At 44.1% G+C, this 19,060-nt stretch overlaps 1 protein-coding gene across 1 annotated transcript; it reads right to left on the bottom strand.

Annotated features, from left to right (window-relative positions):
• Positions 1-220: 220 nt before the first annotated feature.
• On the bottom strand, positions 221-18,653 carry LOC136758592 (arf-GAP with SH3 domain, ANK repeat and PH domain-containing protein 1-like). The gene is made up of 19 exons (XM_066713117.1): positions 18,356-18,653; positions 17,604-17,836; positions 9,430-9,533; positions 9,195-9,264; positions 8,932-9,019; positions 8,756-8,804; positions 8,388-8,554; positions 7,727-7,860; positions 7,467-7,561; positions 7,107-7,296; positions 6,658-6,743; positions 6,313-6,428; positions 5,977-6,044; positions 5,792-5,899; positions 5,151-5,234; positions 4,930-4,936; positions 1,362-1,658; positions 521-811; positions 221-381 (listed from the first exon to the last, which is right to left on the bottom strand). The coding sequence occupies exons 1-19, from the start codon at positions 18,651-18,653 to the stop codon at positions 221-223; spliced, it is 2,646 nt and encodes an 881-aa protein (XP_066569214.1).
• Positions 18,654-19,060: the final 407 nt, after the last annotated feature.

The raw sequence follows: 19,060 nt of genomic DNA, 5'->3' as shown, positions 1-19,060 counted from the left end.
ATATGATGCTTTGCAGGACAGTTCTCCTGTAAATGACAACAGCATTAATACTATTAATAGATGAAAGTGCATAAGAGTAAGAGTGAAAATCATAAGATGCAGAGACTGGGGGTGGGGGCAGTGGCAGTCCTCTCTTCTCTCCTCAGGGCAGTGTTAGTTGAGTGGAGGCTGTGTTGTCTCTCCAGATGGGCCAAGCTCCACATCCTGCTGCTCAGGGGCGTCAGCATGGCTGCCGGTGCCATTGGGCCCAGGTGTCCCCGTCTGCTTCCCCCTCAGATCCCCTCCGCTTCCTCCACACGACCCCAGCAGCCACAGCCAGCAGGAGCGCGAAGGCGAGGGACACCGACACAGCGATGACAGCAGTTTTGTCCTGGGGGTGGTCTGATCAGGGAGAAACACAAAACACAGTTCAGCATTAATGAGCCACACACTTCCTCTCATCACATCCGTGTGTGACAAAGCAGACGATCAATATCCCTGTGATTACAAGTACAACAGAGGGACCCCTGCCCTGACTTACCCAGAACAGACACGGAGACGGTGCTGATGGTGCGGTCGGTGCTGGACTCCCTCACTGTGTACTGGCCCTGGTCAGCTGCTGTGAGTGAGCGCAGTGTCAGAGAGCCGCTCTGCACTGACACTCTGTGCTCGTACCCGGGGCCGGGGCGGCTCGCTGCACCCCTCTCCACAGCGCACACCGAGACAGAGGCTCTCTCTCCTGACAGCGCAAACAGCACATCCACGGGCTCTGCAGTGAAGAGGGGGAGGGAGAGGGAGGATCCAGACTGCAGGCTGAGGGAGTCACTGTGAGCTGAGAGGAACAGAGATGGGACAGTTAGCGCAAAGGAAGGATGCTCACTCAGCAGTGACGTCCTCACTGTGCTGGCAGGGCCACAGCTCTCTCTCCATAGGGAGTGTGACAGAGCTGCTGATAGGAGGCTACTGTCCTGAGTGAGGAACAGCCCTGTGTTAGTGTGTGAGAGGAAGATAGACTGTGCCAGTCATAACTGTCCAGCCAGTTCAGTAGACTACATAATGGAATGAAAGCACAAAAACTACCACAGTTCCATGTGGATACGAAACATGCATCCTTTGTAAGAATTATCAATATTATGATATCATACGACAACTGAACTGAAATTCAGATAATTTTGGCGTTTTTGTCTTTGCGTGTCCAGCCAATACAGCAGACTAACAGAATGAATGCATAACAGAGTGCAGTGTGGGTCAGACATGTCCTTTCTACAGGACCGGACAGCAGTGCAGAGTAGCGGTCAGTGCTCTGGACCCCTCAGTAAAGGGTTGTGGGTTCAATCCCACAGGGCTTAGTTAAGAACAGACAAACCCGGCCCCTGTCCTACCTCTCACAGTGATGGCCACAGTGCTGATGGTCTGTCTGCTCTGGGAGTCCAGCACTGTGTAGGAGCCCTGGTCAGTGAAGGTCAGTGCGGACAGTGTGACCTCCTGCTGCTGCCCTGAGACTCGGGGCCCATAGGGCCCATAGGCAGGGTCAGGGGTCACGGTACCGCCCTCTACAGCACACACTGGCAGAGAGGTGCCAGCGCCCTCAGGGTTAAATCGCACTGTCACAGGTGCCCCGCTGTACAGGCCGAGGGTCAGGGGCTGCCCATAGGAGAGAGAGGTGCTCTCCTCACGGCCTGCAGAGAGAGGACAGGGGGAGCACTGGACATCAGACTGAGACAGAGCCGGGACACCACAGTTTGTGTGAGCAACTATCTACAGGCCTGAGACTTGAGGTGGAGGGGATTAGGAAACAGTGGCAAAAAGTTATACAAATGTAATAAACATGTGAAATGTATGTACAAATAATGTAATATATTGAAATGATATAAGTTTGTCAGCCAAGATGTACTTAATGAAAATGTAATGAAAACGTACTTACTCAAGACACTGACAAGCACTTCCCCAAGGTACATGCTCTGCCCTGCTCCACTGACCCTGAAACACTCGTACAGGCTGTCATCAGAGAGCTGGATGTCGTGAATGGTCAGGGAGAAGTCGCCCCTCTCCACAGCTCCTGCAAACTACACTCTGTCCTCAAAGCCTGCTGCAGGGTGACATGTCCCAGAGCTGGACTCACACACCGGCCTGTCTGGAGTCTTCCAGTACACCTGCTCTGTGTCTCTGTGGGCTGATGCATCACAGGCCAGAGTCACAGACACAGCACTGGACACGGCTGGGGAGAGAAATGACAGATTTTAATATTTTCCATATTCTAAGAGGACTGTGTGTCCAAGGAAACTAACAGGGGAAGTGCTAATTTTGCTAAAAACAGTTGTGTGCCTGCCTGTCTGACTACAGCAATGAAGATCACCCCCACAGTGATACTGAGCCCTAACACACACGATTTCTATACAGTGACCACACACTGCAAGGGTGCAGTTAGAGACATAATCGCTGAACTTCGACTGAAACACAAGTCCTTGTTCAAGTTTCTTATAAAATCAGAACTCACCCAAACACAGGAGCAGGACACAGGGACACGCCAGGGACAGAGACAGCTGCAAGTAAGGAAATTCAAGAATCAGGGGTTTTGCAGAACAGAACCAGCCCTGTTTCAAACATCCGCTACATAGTACATCATCCTACAGAGGGACGGACTGTGCGTCTGACCTGCACTGACACTTCAGACTTGTCATGAAACTGTAGTCAAGTGACAGGCCATTTAAACGTTAAAATATTAATTCAAAATCGAAACGTTGAAAAGCGCTGAGGGCCACACTACACTGAACAGCATCTGACTCCCACACAGCAAACTGATCCTCTCATACAGAGACTCACAGGGTCTGGGGCTACAGCGGCCTTAGTGCCTCAAACACGGCTCCTCTTCTGTACTCGTCACAAAGTGCAGCAGTTCTCAAAGACTACAATTCTCTCACATTTAAACATGGATAAGCCAATGTAGATCAGTTTACAGGATCAGAATTATGGATGCATTTCCAGTGAGTTAAAAATCAAATTCATGACATAAAATGCTCTTTTAACAACAGATTTATTTTGCAGTATTTTCCGACTCCCCTTGATGGAAGCCCATTTCCGCCACGAAAAAAAGAAAACATTTGCCCATTTTATTGGGGGGTCAATTTGCTATCTCATTATGACTTAGTATCTCATTATTAAGACCTAGTATCTCATTATTATGAGTTACTGTAACGGGGACTGGGCTTGTGTCAACAGGACGGTTGCAACGGCAGCAGTCAATGCGTCCCTGTCATACGTTCTCCATTTGAGCATTTGTAACCATGAGTGCATTCACTGATTGTTGAGCCATGGAACACATACATTACAGTTAGGCTATAAAAATATCTGTATTCACACAACCACACACACATTTTGTATTATTTATTATGTTTTTATTAAGTATTATTCTTAATATATAAGTTCAATTGCATTTGAGATTATAACTCCAATAATTCAGCCATATGTAACTAATCAGGACAATTGGCTGCGGTGGCTGTAGGCGACTTTAAAGAGGTCTTCAAAAAACATGGGTTTAATTCCTGATGGGCAGATGTTATTTCTTATCTATGGATTTACACTCACCTAAAGGATTATTAGGAACACCATACTAATACTGTGTTTGACCCCCTTTCGCCTTCAGAACTGCCTTAATTCTACGTGGCATTGATTCAACAAGGTGCTGAAAGCATTCTTTAGAAATGTTGGCCCATATTGATAGGATAGCATCTTGCAGTTGATGGAGATTTGTGGGATGCACATCCCGTTCCACCACATCCCAAAGATGCTCTATTGGGTTGAGATCTGGTGACTGTGGGGGCCAGTTTAGTACAGTGAACTCATTGTCATGTTCAAGAAACCAATTTGAAATGATTCGACCTTTGTGACATGGTGCATTATCCTGCTGGGAGTAGCCATCAGAGGATGGGTACATGGTGGTCATAAAGGGATGGACATGGTCAGAAACAATACTCAGGAAGGCCGTGGCATTAAAACGATGCCCAGTTGGCACTAAGGGGCCTAAAGTGTGCCAAGAAAACATCCCCCACACCATTACACCACCACCACCAGCCTGCACAGTGGTAACAAGGCATGATGGATCCATGTTCTCATTCTGTTTACGCCAAATTCTGACTCTACCATCTGAATGTCTCAACAGAAATCGAGACTCATCAGACCAGGCAACATTTTTCCAGTCTTCAACTGTCCAATTTTGGTGAGCTTGTGCAAATTGTAGCCTCTTTTTCCTATTTGTAGTGGAGATGAGTGGTACCCGGTGGGGTCTTCTGCTGTTGTAGCCCATCTGCCTCAAGGTTGTATGTGTTGTGGCTTCACAAATGCTTTGCTGCATACCTCGGTTGTAACGAGTGGTTATTTCAGTCAAAGTTGCTCTTCTATCAGCTTGAATCAGTCGGCCCATTCTCCTCTGACCTCTAGCATCAACAAGGCATTTTCGCCCACAGGACTGCCGCATACTGGATGTTTTTCCCTTTTCACACCATTCTTTGTAAACCCTAGAAATGGTTGTGCGTGAAAATCCCAGTAACTGAGCAGATTGTGAAATACTCAGACCGGCCCGTCTGGCACCAACAACCATGCCACGCTCAAAATTGCTTAAATCACCTTTCTTTCCCATTCAGACATTTAGTTTGGAGTTCAGGAGATTGTCTTGACCAGGACCAAACCCCTAAATGCATTGAAGCAACTGCCATGTGATTGGTTGGTTAGATAATTGCATTAATGAGAAATTGAACAGGTGTTCCTAATAATCCTTTAGGTGAGTGTATATTATTTATCAGTCCACAATGAAATGTGCGATCGTCACGGGGGAGGCTCCTCTTCTCACCGGCTCTCCTTCAATGTGCCCCAACTGTAACAACAAGAGACAGGGCACCATCAACACTCACAGCCAGTGGAGTGACTGAAGGACACATCATTTCATTTCTTTACCTCCACCCTGTGGGAGGAATGGACCAACAGCAGGGGCGTGTTCAATTCTGAGAGGAGGTCTGGACTAGCAGAGCCTGACAACGACCTTTTTAACACTTTCCTTTCATTAGAGCGAAATAATATATATGAACAATACTGTGCATTTACATACGTGCTCAACTTCACACCAAAATCTCAACCAAAACACTCTCTTCACAGCCAGACTGTTAGTAATTGTGTACATTGTCCCCCCCAGAGAAAGTCAGCTCATCAGGCTTGTCCGCCACGCAGTTGTAAATGGCTTGCACTCTCTTGGGCTTTGGTTTCTGTAGGGGGACGAGGACAAACCAAAGCAAATACAAACCTGTACACGAGTGACAATAAGATTGTGTGAATTCAAAGGCCAGCCTCACACTCTCTCACTCACCCATTCTGAAGGATCAATCGTATCGCAAGGGTTAATGTGATCAATAATAAATACAGTGGCCACACAGTGTATATTTAGTTATATGTATATTTGTTTATAATGCTCTGTTTAAGCAGCACAGGTTATAAACTGCATTAAACTCTACACGTTTGCGGAACTGTGAAGGGAAACTTATCCAGCTAAAAACCAGGACAAAAGGGAGACTTCTTTAGTGCGGGCATTTACCATGAAGGGCACCGAAACATTGATTACCTGACCAAGATTCTGGGTTCAGGGATTGATTTAAATTCTCCACTTGTGGGATATAGTTGTGGTTTCATTGTTGAGCTTGAAATAGTCCTTGCTATTGTCTCTGGCTTATAGTTTATTTCCCAAAGTGAAATGTTGGGGTCTGGCATTGAGGACCTGCTTAACTCACTTTTCCTGAGTGACACAAGCACAGTGGGACACACTCACCTTCTCCTCCACGTCTCTGTCGCTCTCATCCAGATCCTCGTGGTGTAACCTCCACTCATACTCCACGTGGACGCGAGCGTTGGACTTCCCAGACAACGCCTGACTGAGCTGTCGACATGGAAAGGAACGGTCAGTAAATAAAATGCCAGAAAACAAAACTTGTGCCTCTTATTTTCAGTGCTCACCAGGTCCTCACACTGCGTGTGCTTCAGTCTCTTGGCGACGTCAAGAGGGGTCTCTCCCGATTCGTTGGCTGTAATGGGGGGGAGGGGAGAAAAGATAAAGACCATTTTATTTAACACACAGTCTGGAAAACTGGTTATTTCAAAGACAACATAATTCCTTTCTTGGTTAAAAGTTTATTTGAAACGATTAGAAAGGGTGACGAGGCCATCAATACACAAGTCTGGCAACCCACGTCTGCCTTCTTTCACAGACACGGCCTTTTACACAATTCAGAAGGTACTGCAATGACTCTGGGAACAAGATCACTCACTCCTCTCCCTACATTGCTGCCTTACCAATGTCAATGGACGCCTTCCCTCTCAGCAGCAGTTTGAGGCACTCCACGTTGTCCGTTAGGCAGCAGTAGTGCAGGGCAGTGCTGCCTTTCGTGGTCTGCTTATCCAGATTGCCACTGTGAAACAAACGTCCAGGCTGTGCTGAGCAAGAGCAGCTTTGACTGGAGAGAACAGCCTTTTCTCACAGTGACGATTCAGTGCTACGTCATGATGAACTGAATATTTGAGGTATTCGTTCTCATGTAAGCAGATTGCAGATTTCTTTGAATACGTTCAAGATAATGTTATTAATATTATTTCTTTATATGTCTGTTTATTATTAGGGTTAGTTTCAAAACTGCTTGCCTGTTCTGGGTCAAGAAGTCCACAATGTGGAGAGACGTCCGGTCCACCAGTTGGACGGCCAGGTGAAGTGCGGTCTCGCCCTGCTCCTGGAGGAGGGAATCAAAGAGACACATGGGTTGGAGGTCAAAGTCAACAGCAAGGACACAACTGGGCTGGTCAATCCAATTGATATGCATTGTGCAGAAACACTCCCAGTGAGTTGAGTTTGAGTTTGGCTGCACATTCATAAATAGTGGCTCAACAGCTGACAGCCTTTCTAGGATGAAGTACACCTCCTTGTAGAGAAACTGTTTAGAGTATTACTGTGCACCCAACAGGAAGAAACCAGTTTCTTTGTCACCATAATGCACACAGCTTGCCTTGGAAATGGGCTTTAGCTACTAAAGAAGCAAATGACAGACAAATTAGGAAAGAAAGATTGGCCGGGCTCTTCGTGAACAGGGGCTTACGTGTCCGTGTGCCAGTGGAATGGGCTCCATCAGAGCCACGCCGTCTGCATACAGCTGAATCAGAGACAAGATATCCCTGGCCTTCACGGCTTCACACAGACTCTGCAGCTTGGCAGCACTGTCGACGCACTTCTTCCTCGAAAATTTCTTCTCGATGTACTTGGCCGTGATGTAGTCCTTTCGTGCCTGCCTGGAGGACAGAACAGATACTCCCTTTTAAAACACGTACGTCTGGCAAATTAAAAACAAAAAGTATAGATTTTCTATAGTGTTTCCCATGTATTAAATCCTTCAACCCAAGCATGAAATGAGTCTTGATCTGAACATCACGGTCAAAACCTCAGAGGGTCTTACACTTACATGTCACTGGCGGGGCCAGGTTTGACCTGGTCCTCCGCACACAGATTGGCTTCCATGATCTCATTGAAGCCAGCGTTCCCGACGTTCCTGGCCAGCTGCAACCGACAGAAGCAGGACAGCAATTCTCACTATGCGCCCACAAGCACTTAAATCAGCTCATCAAATGGAAAATGAAAGAGTTTCTGAAAAGAGAGACTTCACACAGTAAATGTCGCATGTGTGCTTGTGATGTCATTTGCAGTAGCACTCCTCTACATTACCAAGAGCTCAGATGTTCCCAAGTCATCCAGGGTGAGGGACTGTATTCGGGAGTAGTGCACGCCGAGTTCTCTGTGGATTCCAGAGCATTCGATACACGTCACGATTCCAAGATTGGTGGACAGCCACGTGGGATCTGAAAAAGACCAGGGTTTCCAACGCTGAAAATCAGTTGTGTGGGAGGAGCGGTCTAGATTTAGTCTTTGTAAAATAAGAAATAAAAAATGTGGAACCGTAACAATTCATGATTACATTATTATATGCTATTATTTCTAATGCTAGTATTAATATAAAACATTATGCAGTTACTACAAAACTCTTATACTGGTTCTTCAGTGTGAAATCAGAGGTTTGATTGCCAGGCTCCTCCAATTTGTTACAGTGACAACTCAGCTCCTGATTAAGATCTCTCACAGACTGAAACGTTGATCTTGGGTATAACCGAATACAAACACCCCGGAGTATAATTTGGCAGGGTGCAGAGAGGTACAGTATTTGTTAAAGTTTAAAATCCATGTACCCTGCATCTTGAAAGATTTTGGAAGTGTGTAACAACCTGACTCTGCAATCTTGAAAAACACACAAGTCATCATTCTTTTCAATGTTAAAGCTTACTTAACGTTAAAAAAAGTCTTCCGTCCCCCACCACCCTCAGCGACTCACTCTGCGCCCCGCAGTCACAGCACACATCGTTCCCAGTCATCCTCATCACTTCCGCAATGATTTCTTTGGTCAGTTCCTGGACGATGCTGTTCTCTCCTATATGTTGGTTCCCCTTGAAGGCGTTGTTTAGAGCCTCTTCCTTATTGTTCTGGAGGACTGAAATCCATCTGAGGTCCCCGGAAACAAGAACAAAGACACAGAATCACCAGAATGCGACCAAAAACCCACAAACGCAAATAAATAAACTGCGTCTGCACAGGTGGCATCAGTCACAATAAACCGAGATGCCACACAGCTGACTGTAGCCGGCACTCAGGCATTCGAATGTAATTACTGCTCTTAATGTCCACAGAGGGAGCCACACTCACATTTGACATTCAGCTTCATCTCTTGCCTGAAAGTGGTAGGTCCTTTGATCTGTGGAGAGTAATGGGAAATGGCATTTATAATTCACACAAATCATGTGTGTGGCACAACGTGGAACAAGCCAACATGGTACAAATTAATACAAGTTTTAGGAGCATTAGAAAGTGCATCAACCCACATGATATCAGATCAAAGCCTCTTTTCTCATCCGGTCTGTGCTTCACTTGGCAGGTCAAGAGATGGAGCTTCACTGGTGCTCTGTTAGCCTAGGTGAGAGAAGCGGAGATAAGAGATAATCACTGCACACGCCTCTCCGGCCAATTAAGACAAGCCTGTCCGGCTGCAGAGTAACTTGCTTTCTCTCTCCTGCAACTTGTTTTCTCTCTCCTCCTGCCTTGCTGTGCCGCTGTGTTCACTTTAATAATGAAAGAATTGTCTTACCTTTCTGTGAGATATGGTGAGGTAACCATTTCCCACTGAGCATTGTCTCTTCTGCCACATTTTTCTGAAACTGAAAAAAAAAGACAGAAAAGCATTTGAACTACTTCCGATGATGTAATGGCCGAGTTCACATTGTCTTTTTCACAGGCATTGTGGAAGCAACATCATTCTCGCCCATCAGCAATTAGCGATTCATTAGCAAATTAACATTCTTCATCTTAGTCAGGACACCCACCCGTCACTCTTCTTGAAGAGATTTCCGCTGAGCTGCGTGCCGTGCTCCTTGTTCCCCTTGAGCTGGTGCAGGTTGTAGGCAGCGCTCGGACGCACCTGAGAATCCTTCAACAATAGTGCAGTAGAAATGCCAATAAGTACACACAGACATAAGCACAAGCAGAAGCCAGGCACAGCCTTTTAGGCAGTGGAGATTCTCTGAAGTTAAGTTTGCTTCTCAAATTAACTGATCGTATATTATTATTATTATATATTATTCTTAGTATTAAGTCATTTACCAGACAGCTTTATCCGAACACTGGCATTCAGTGCTCCACCTATACTCAGCTTTACGAGGGAAACAGTGTCACTATGAAAACAGAAATCCACACATTACAGTGGATTCAATTAGAGAGACAGGCATGTCTCATTGATTAACGAGACAGGTACAATATACAGGCTCACTCTCTTGATTCTGTGGTTTGGCCATACCTTTGTTCTCTTGTTCCTCGTCTTTTTCCGAATCCAATTTGTGAAAACGGAGAAACAGCCTTCACGAGTCCTTGGTGAACAGAAATAAATTAGGCAACAATACAAAACTTCTCCACACTGTTTGGCATAAGAAATTAAACATAGGTATCCATTGGGCAAAACAGTACCATGCATCTAAATACACATTTTCTAGGACTGTCTACTATTGACAACTACACCAAAGTACACACACACCACGATAACATGTCAGTGACTTACAATACCTGCTATTTGATGACTCTTGTGGGTGCTGGCCCATGGGGTTCTCCATGGCAGCTGCCAGGCTGCTACAGTATCTGGGAATCTGCCTCTGGTCTCGACTCGGTCACAAACAATCAAGAAGCAACTGAGATATGGAGCTAGAAGAACCAGAAAACAAGTATCAACAACTATCCCTAAATGATATAGAAGGAGCAGGAATAGGTTGAGTATGAGTCAAGGACTATACGTCTTGCAAAGTGTCAAGCTGAAACAACTATGAGAGAGAATTCCAAAGAATGTTAGATGTTAATAAGCACCCATAGAATGTTCAGTGACAACAGTGACATCATAATACAAAATGAAAAATGATATTTAGAATTTCCAGACCAGGCCGACCCTTGCAACGCACTTGTCAAGAAAGATTGTAAATTGAACATTTGCTAAAAATGAGTTGAAAATATTCATAGAAATATGAAACATCTGTAGTACTGATTAACAAAATATGAATACTCACAAACGATGACCGTGATGGCAAACAGATATACACTGTCTTTCATTCTCCTGAGAAACAATAATAATTATTAAAAAACATACATTATTGCTGAGACTGGTGTTTTTTCAAATGCTTACAACTGTGTATCAGAGTCTGCCTCACTGCGGAGAGTGGGGGTGCAAAGCCACTGTGTAGTTAGTGATGTGTAGAAATTGACCAATGTGTTATAATCCATCTAACGGCTGCCATGTCAAAAGATTTACACTGTTCCTGTCGCAGCTGCATGAACTGAGTTGAGTTCACTCTCTGCTCTGTACAACAGAAGTCAGTACATAATATTCTAGATTGCTTTACTTGATTTGTTTTTTAATGTTTATCAGAATGGGGAGTAAAAACATACAGCAGGACACTTTCAAAATATATGTATATATATATATATATATATATATATATATATATATATATATATATTTTTTTTTTTTTTTTTTTTCTTTTACTTCCTTTTAATTGTATCTTCTTTTTTCCCTTTCTTGACATCTATAAATGTAAGAAACAACTTTTATTTATAGGATGCATCACAGTATCCGACTCAGACGTCCTCACAGCGAGAGTCACAGTGTTACAGAAGCAGGAGTGGGTGTGGCTCCACAAAAACAACACACTGTCTGATATGCAGAGAAGCTATAGCAGTCTTAATCTTAATGCCATTAGGCTGCAGATTTCTTTTAAATAAACAATTAAAATACATAAAGAATGAGAATGATTGATTCATTATCATCAATGTATACTATTTTATACTAAGGGATGACATCCAGCATTTTCCAAAAAGAACGTTGTATTAGTTGCATGTATTAATTAATTATTTAATTCAAAATGGTTGGAATCACATGATTTATCTTTGTCCTCCCATCCTCCCCCAAATATATAAGTATGTAGTAACAGAGGAGGGTAGTAAAAGCTGCCCTTTCTTGTCGTGTCCTTTTTCCTCTTGCATACTGAATTAATTCATTAAGCCACTTAAACATCCATTACAGCGCTGGAATACTTATTTGTGTAATTGCAGGAACCGGAGAAAAAAAGTGCAGTATATGAATGTAGGAGTTCATTCATATTAACAGGCTAGTGTAACACAATGGATATAGGCCCCTATTTTGGATGTTCCAGGATGTCCAGAACAGGTGACAGTAGACTCCCAAGCGCAGTCAGATTCATTGGGCAGAATGGAGTTTGCACGATCTGCATACAGGCCCACATGACTTTAAGACACAGAATCATAAATTCTCTGTGTTTAATCTGCAGTGAATGGGACATACGCTGGCCAAGGACACTGACAAGTTACGCTCATCAACAATCTGTCATTGTTTTCAAAATCAACTTTCTTGATTGGCCATCACAAACTCCAGGCCCCTCCCTACCCCCCAATAACCCCTCTGACCCCACCCTCCCCTACTACCCTTCCCTACCCATCCAAGACCGTCTGTGGCCAGGAGACAGACGGCCAGACAAACAACCAACAGAATAAACACACAATTAAATCAACTGGTGGACAATTAGACAGGCAGACAGACAGACGGACCGATGACACGTCGACAAACTAAGATATAAACATAATTATGCGCATATCAGAGACCGGTTGAGATGTATCACTCATGTCCTAAGGTTTAGCCATTGTGTGATGCTAAGTTTGTGTCTGCGTTTCCAGTTCAGGAGTATAGTCTTCTTGGCAATAGTTAACGCTATGAGAACTTGAGTTGGGTTTTGTTCAGGCAGGTTGAGTGTGGATGGAGAGAGCGGGATGCTGTTTTGTTTATCACTTCTTGTGAGCAGTGTTGAGTCGGTGGACGGAGCCAAAAGGCATGAAAGTAACTGTCAGGGGTGTTCAGCGTACAGAGTGAACAAGTATCAGACTCTATGAAGCCCATTGTAAACATTTTGTGCTGGTAATGTGCGTTCTGTGAATGACTTTGTATTGTATCAGTTGTGTGAGGGTGTTGTTACTCATTGTGAATATATTCTTGCAGATTTGTGTGCAGAAGCTGGTATCAGTGTGGATTGCTACATCTTGTTCCCGCCAATTGGACAGGATACTGATGAGTCATTTTTGGATAAGAGATTATATTATTTTGATAATGGTTTCTTGAAAAGGGTTAATTTGTCGATTATTTCCATTGTTTCCATTGGTTATATTAATTTTTGATTTGATAATTGGAGATATTGGAGATATTGTTCTTTACCGATATCAAACTTCTGTTCCAAATCACTGATTGCGAGGAGGTTATATTGACCTGTTTATTTGAGAATAGCCATTTTATAATATATTGTAGTTGGATAGCCAGGTAGTAATGATACAAATTTGGTGCATCCAAACCTCCTTGTGGATTACTTTTATGTAGTGTGGTTAACTTAATCCGAGTTTTTTATTCTTCCAGTAAAATTTAGTAATTATTTAATCTAAATTTTGGAACCAATTAGTTGTAGGTTGTACTGGAACCATAGTGAAGAGACAGTTAATTAACTGATCTGCTTGTTCTTTATTGAGCTTTGGCAGTGCTTTGTTGTTTGAAAAGGAGTCGATAGCTGCTATGCTTGGTGTTATTGATGTCCTGTTAAGTTTGTATGATATTTCCCTCTGAGTCCTTGTATATGTATAACATATATATTAACATGGATTTCCTTTCCAAAACAATAATAGCAGTAATAATAAATAATAATGTCCATTGTGCCTCGATTTACAAAATGTGACCTATGTTTTTAATTGTTATTAAATCATAGATAGGCAATGAGTACTAATGTAGGATTCACCGGCAATCCCCTTAGTTATGAATCGCCTTATGGTGCTGATAGACACCAAATTCTATGTCTGTGTCCATGGCATTAATAGGTTCAGCTATTCAAACAGTAAATATTCAAACTGCCAATAAGAGTGCAGTGTTGGTGATGTTGTACATTACTGACAGTTGATTAAACCAATAAAGACAACCTTGCTCTGTATCGAACCAATCAGCATTGTCATGCTGAAACAGGCACTATACATTCGGGCAGGTTGTGTTCTCCTGCCATCCAAACCCAGATGCGTCCTTCAGACTGCCACATGGTGAAGCGTGATTCATCACCAGAGAACCTGCTCCCACTGCTCCAGAGTCCAATGGCGGCGCGCTTTACACCACTCCAGCCGACACTGGGCATCGCACATGGTGAGTTGTGTGCGGCTGCTCGGCCGTGGAAACCCATTTCATGAAGCTCCAGACTAACACTTCTTGTGCTGACGTTGCTTCCAGAGGCAGTCTGGCACTCTGTAGTGATTGCTGCAACTGAGGACAAATGATTTTTTCGCGCTATGTGCTTCAGCCCTCGGCGGTCCTTTCTGTGATCTTGTATGGCCGACCACTTCACAGCTAAGCTGTTGTTGCTCCTAGACGTTTCCACTTCACAATAACAGCACTTACAGTTGACCTGGGCAGCTCTAGCAGGGCAGACATTTGACGAACTGACTTGTTGGAAAGACGGCATCCTATGACAGTGCCACATTGAAAGTCACTGAGCTCTTCAGTACAGCCCACTCTACTGCCACTGTCTGTCTATCGAGATTGCATGGCTGTGTGCTTGATGTTATACACCTGAAATAGCCACATCCACCCATTAGAAAGGCTGTCCACATACTCTTGGTCATGTAGAGTATATGCCTAGCTCATTGAGACACCTGTGTGAACACTGAGGAGAAGCCGAAGGCTTACAAATCGCTGGTGACGTTCAGGGTGGGCGCGTCCAGGACATTTTGTATCAAGACCTGCCGGATTAATTCTGTGCGCTCTGGACAGAGGTGCCACTAGATATGGAAGTCTGCATTTGTTCTACCATTTGCAAACTGCTTTTAATGCTGTTCAACATACCTTGTGTCAATTGAAGCTTGTTCTCAAAGCAGACAAAACCAAATTAATGGTGTTCTCCAAAGCAAGGATTACACTGATACATCTTCCATGTATCACTACTTATCAGGGGAATGAGATTGAGGCAGTAACTTCACATCAATATCTTGGCATTTTAATTGATGATGACCTCTCTTTCAAATTGCATATACAGCAACTTGCAAAAAACTAAAGTAGAAGTTGGGATTTTATTTTAGGAATAAGGCTTGTTTTTCTTTTAAAACTAACAGGAGACTTGTTTCAGCTGCTTTTATGCCTATACTGGACTATGGTGATATTTTATATATGAATGCTTAAATGAATGAGCGTTTGAGATCAATTGATACCCTTTGCCATGGAGCACTGAGATTTATTTTAAACTGCAAAACACTTACACAGCATTGCACTTGATCTGTTGGGGTTGGCTGGCCTTCCCTAGTCACCTGCATACTCAGTCACTGGTGTATTGTGATTTATAAAACCATTCTGGGTTTGCTACCTTCTAATTTATGCATTTTTATTCTGAAAAAAATGTGGTGAATACTGTCTCTGTTCACAGGAACACATTTTGCGAACTGTCCCAGATGTTAGAATGGATTTTGGAAAAGGGTCTTTCATGTACTCTGACCTATCAGCTTGGAACACCTTTCAAAATAGATTTAAATTGGAAAAACATGTCCCTCTTGGTATTTTTAAATCATTGATGGAAGATTTTGCGCCCCAATTCAGCTCACAAAACATTACAGTCCGCCAGAGGGCACTGCTGCATCACAGACATCCTGTATACCAGTCATGCAGCAGGTTCACACTGTTAAAGCTCACAGAAGATGCATGATGAGGTCACTTACCTGGGGAAGAAAAGTCTAGTAAACAATTTTCATGACCAGAGCAAATCAGAATCACCCAAACCTGTAATCACCGCATCCAGAAGGACATCCAGTAGCAAAGTAAATATTCTGATTATAGGGTTTATATTTATTTTACTTCAGCAACATGGCGTGTGTGAAATCCAATGATTTCTCTGCAGCTCAGTCCTTATAAAACTGTTCCAGCAGTTGCAAAGTTGAAATTCAGTGTCTTATTCTGAAAAAATGAGTTGCCTTTAATCAATTCTTCAATTTGATAAACCCCATTTACTCTTTTGGATGCCACTGAGTTATAAAAGCAGTATTCAAATAAGAACACTCCTTTCAAGAATTGGTACATTCATTCACACTTTAAAAAGAAAAAAACATTATTGAAACTAATAAGTAGGTAATAATGAGAACTGAGGCCTTGAGGTTATCTTTGTTATCTTGTCTTTATTTCTGTTATTTAATCCAGTTTCTTCCCCACATATATGCACAATCTCATTTCAAAGCTTGACCTCCGTGATGTGACGTAAGAAGGATGTCGTGTGTCACTCATGTCTCTTTCGGCTCCTCACAGCGCTGTAAAGCCGGACACAGAGCGATACAGAGACTCACAGGGTCAATTTACAGGATCAGATTTATTGTTCTATTTCCAGTGAGTTAACAGGTGCCATCTTCACCAGCATAGTCTTGCACTTTTCTTTCACGGTCTCAACAGCAGCTTTGCTAGGAAGGGTGTCAGCTGAGCATGTAAAATCATATCCCAGGTACATAGCTGCTGTGGGTATGAGGTACTTCTCAAATTCAAAGCTGACGAGTAATGAAGGGGAAACCTTCTATAGGTGACTGGGATTAACAGTTTGTCTCAGTACTGGCCGACAATACAGATTCAGATGCAGGAAAAGCTTAGAAGGACTAACCCTCTCCAATTGAAACAGCTGGTTTACTTTGTTCAGATCACAGAGTTGACTTGAGGAAGATCAGGAACAGCTTATTATATGGGTCACCCGTCATGTCATTCAGGAGATTTGCCGTGTAGCATCTTTGTGAATCCTTAGCTATACTGAAATGTAGCTTGAGAGCATCCCACTGGTCCAAAATCTTGACAACACTTCCTCCCTGACTGAGCCACCTGGTCAGTGATGGCTGAATCAACTTTCTGTTGCAGTTACAGATTCCCTCCTAGTGCTGAAATAATGAATAATGAAAGGGCAGAACTGTCTGAAATCCGAGTTTCATATCTTCCGATCAAATACTCGTTCAGGTACAATACAGGTAATAATCCAGACATATATTTGAAATAAAAACAGAAACATTGTAGCCTCATTTCCCCAATGAAATGGCAATCAATAATCATTGTCACACATCTCACCCCCACCACACACTTTTCAAATACCCGTGGAAGATCTCAGCAGTATACACTCTCACTTATACAAGGCCCATGAAGAAATGACATCTAAAAGAGCTCGATACAAAAGATTATCTAAAACTGTCTGCAAACATGAAACTAGATTTTCACTACTGGTGCCATGTACTTCACTAAAGAAATCAATAATGTCAAAGTACAGAAGCTATAAAGAATCCTCACTACACAGTAAATACAAAAAACCTGTTATACGTACATGACGTGTGTGCGGTCACAATGCATTTGCAGTTCCTCACTGTGTGATAATAACAGCCGATTTTACACATGCATTCCTGTTTAAAACTGTTTAATAAACCAGATCCTGGAATAATGTGTGTTTGTATATGTAAGGTATCAAACACCCAGTGGGGTTAATTTAAACTACTACTGTAAGGCCTCAAATGAACTGAAAATGAGGCTCTCAAACTGTGTTCAAACTCTGTCTTTAAAACACTGTATACCTGTTGTCAGACTGCTACTGATACATAAGGTTAAGGCTAAATTGTGATCTAAAACACTGAGTAAGGTCACTGTAACGCTGTTTAGTATTCTGTGAACACATAGTAAAAATCAATACTCAGAAATACAATTTCTGATTATTAAGTTAAATCATTAATTAAACAACTACTGACATTGTTAAATTGTAATTCATTTATTTAAAGTACATTTTAGTACATGGTAGGTAGGCATGGCAGCAGTGTCTTGGAAAATGGCTGAAATGTCCTGGAAAAAGATTTGTACAACTGGGTCTGTGGTCCAGGCATGGTGTGGGAGCAGAGGAGGTGTCCAGCTGTGGGGAGACGGAGGGACGCACGGCAGTGACAGCCACTGGAGCTGCGACCAGGACGCCTGGCCCCTGCGGCAGAACCCTCCCCACGCCGCCTGCGTGGGGCTTTCCGGTCCTGGCGGCACCTCGTCTGGGTCCTCCCATGCCCGGGTCTGGCCTGCCCACGAAGACAGCTCCTTGTCCTCACGTCCAAGTCTTGGGACGAACTCTTCTTCTTCCTGCTCCAGCTCAGGAAACTCCTCGTCGTTGCCCCGACCTGGTCCATCACTCGGGCGCCACCCTCACACAGCACAGCCCGGAGAGAGCGCTCGAGACCCGTGAGAAGAAGCGGTAAATCTTCTGTTTCGTGGAGAGTGTGGCCTCCGCAGCCCCTGAACCACAGAGCAAAACACGCATCACTGTTTCAGTCCCCCTTCATTGCCTCCCCCAGACTGTCCTGTTACCCGACTTGGGGTCAAAGCTCAAATGTTGCAGGAAACTACAGGAACGACATTTTCTACACGTTTGAAATACATTTTCAAGTGGCACTCATGAAAACACGATCACCCACTGGACAGAAACAACACGCTGCCCACTGAGAGACTGTCATCTCATCATTATTGGCAATCATTTACAGATCATTTTAAACCAGTTATGAAAACAATGTTCTAGAAATACATTTTCAGATGGAATGGTTGCATGGAAAGTCACAGTGTCTCTCGTAACGGCTTGTCCAGTGACACTGGCGGAGTGCGCAGTGTGTGCAGGAGTGCTGTGGACGCCGTGTCACTCTCACCTGCACTGTCTGTGAGGTCCTCCACTGGTGAGGTGGTCTCCTCAGGCCTGGGGGGTCGGGGCTCCTCCGCAGTTGGAGGCTTGCTGGACACGCTCTGCCCCAGCCGCCTGTGGAACAGTCTCTCCACCACAGCCCTGAGCAGCTGCGGGGCAGGAGGCAGCTGCTGGGCTGGGTGTGGGGTGGACAGAGGTGCGCTCTCCCCAACTTCAGCGTCGGTCAGCAGGGCCAGGGCAGAGGTGATGATTTTCTTGCAAAGAAAAGCCTCCCTGGTCTCGGCGGTGTCATCATCCCCCTCCATCTGCCTCCTGAAGCTCCGGAAGACGGCAGCGGCAGCCTCCCTCTCACGCACCCCGCATGGCGTCCCACAGCACAGCCTTCGCCTCGCTGAACCGGGCCTCGCTGAGCAGGGCCCCACTGCGCTCCTGCTGCTCCTGGGCATACAGCTGCCTGATTATCTCCTGCGCGGGGCGCATCACCCTCTCCAACGCCCGCTGTGCCATCCCGAGCAGGGCCTCGCTGCGCTGCTGCGCCTGCAGCCGCCTGATGGTAGACGTGGGCAAGACAAACTGAAATTAATATCACAGTCCAGACAATAATATGATATCACGATTCAAAATCAAATTTAAATAAAACATCTGAATGAAATGTTATGAGCACTTCAAATAATAATAGACAAAAAACTGCTTTTAACCTCATAAAACCTCG

The sequence above is a fragment of the Amia ocellicauda genome, chromosome 1 (genome assembly GCF_036373705.1).
Source record: "Amia ocellicauda isolate fAmiCal2 chromosome 1, fAmiCal2.hap1, whole genome shotgun sequence".
In the NCBI taxonomy this organism is placed as follows: Eukaryota; Metazoa; Chordata; class Actinopteri; order Amiiformes; family Amiidae; genus Amia; species Amia ocellicauda.
Note: the sequence above shows the minus strand (reverse complement) of the source record. Positions and strands in the feature narration are given on the sequence as shown.

Coding starts and splice junctions, on each gene's coding strand:
- LOC136758592 (XM_066713117.1), bottom strand. CDS start 18,653: ATGGAGGGGGATGATGACACCGCCGAGACCAGGGAGGCTTTTCTTTGC. Junction 9,265..9,429: donor CTCTTCAAGAAGAGTGACGG/GTGGGTGTCCTG, acceptor TTTTTTTTTCAG/TTTCAGAAAAATGTGGCAGA. Junction 6,429..6,657: donor GACTTCTTGACCCAGAACAG/GCAAGCAGTTTT, acceptor TTTGTTTCACAG/TGGCAATCTGGATAAGCAGA.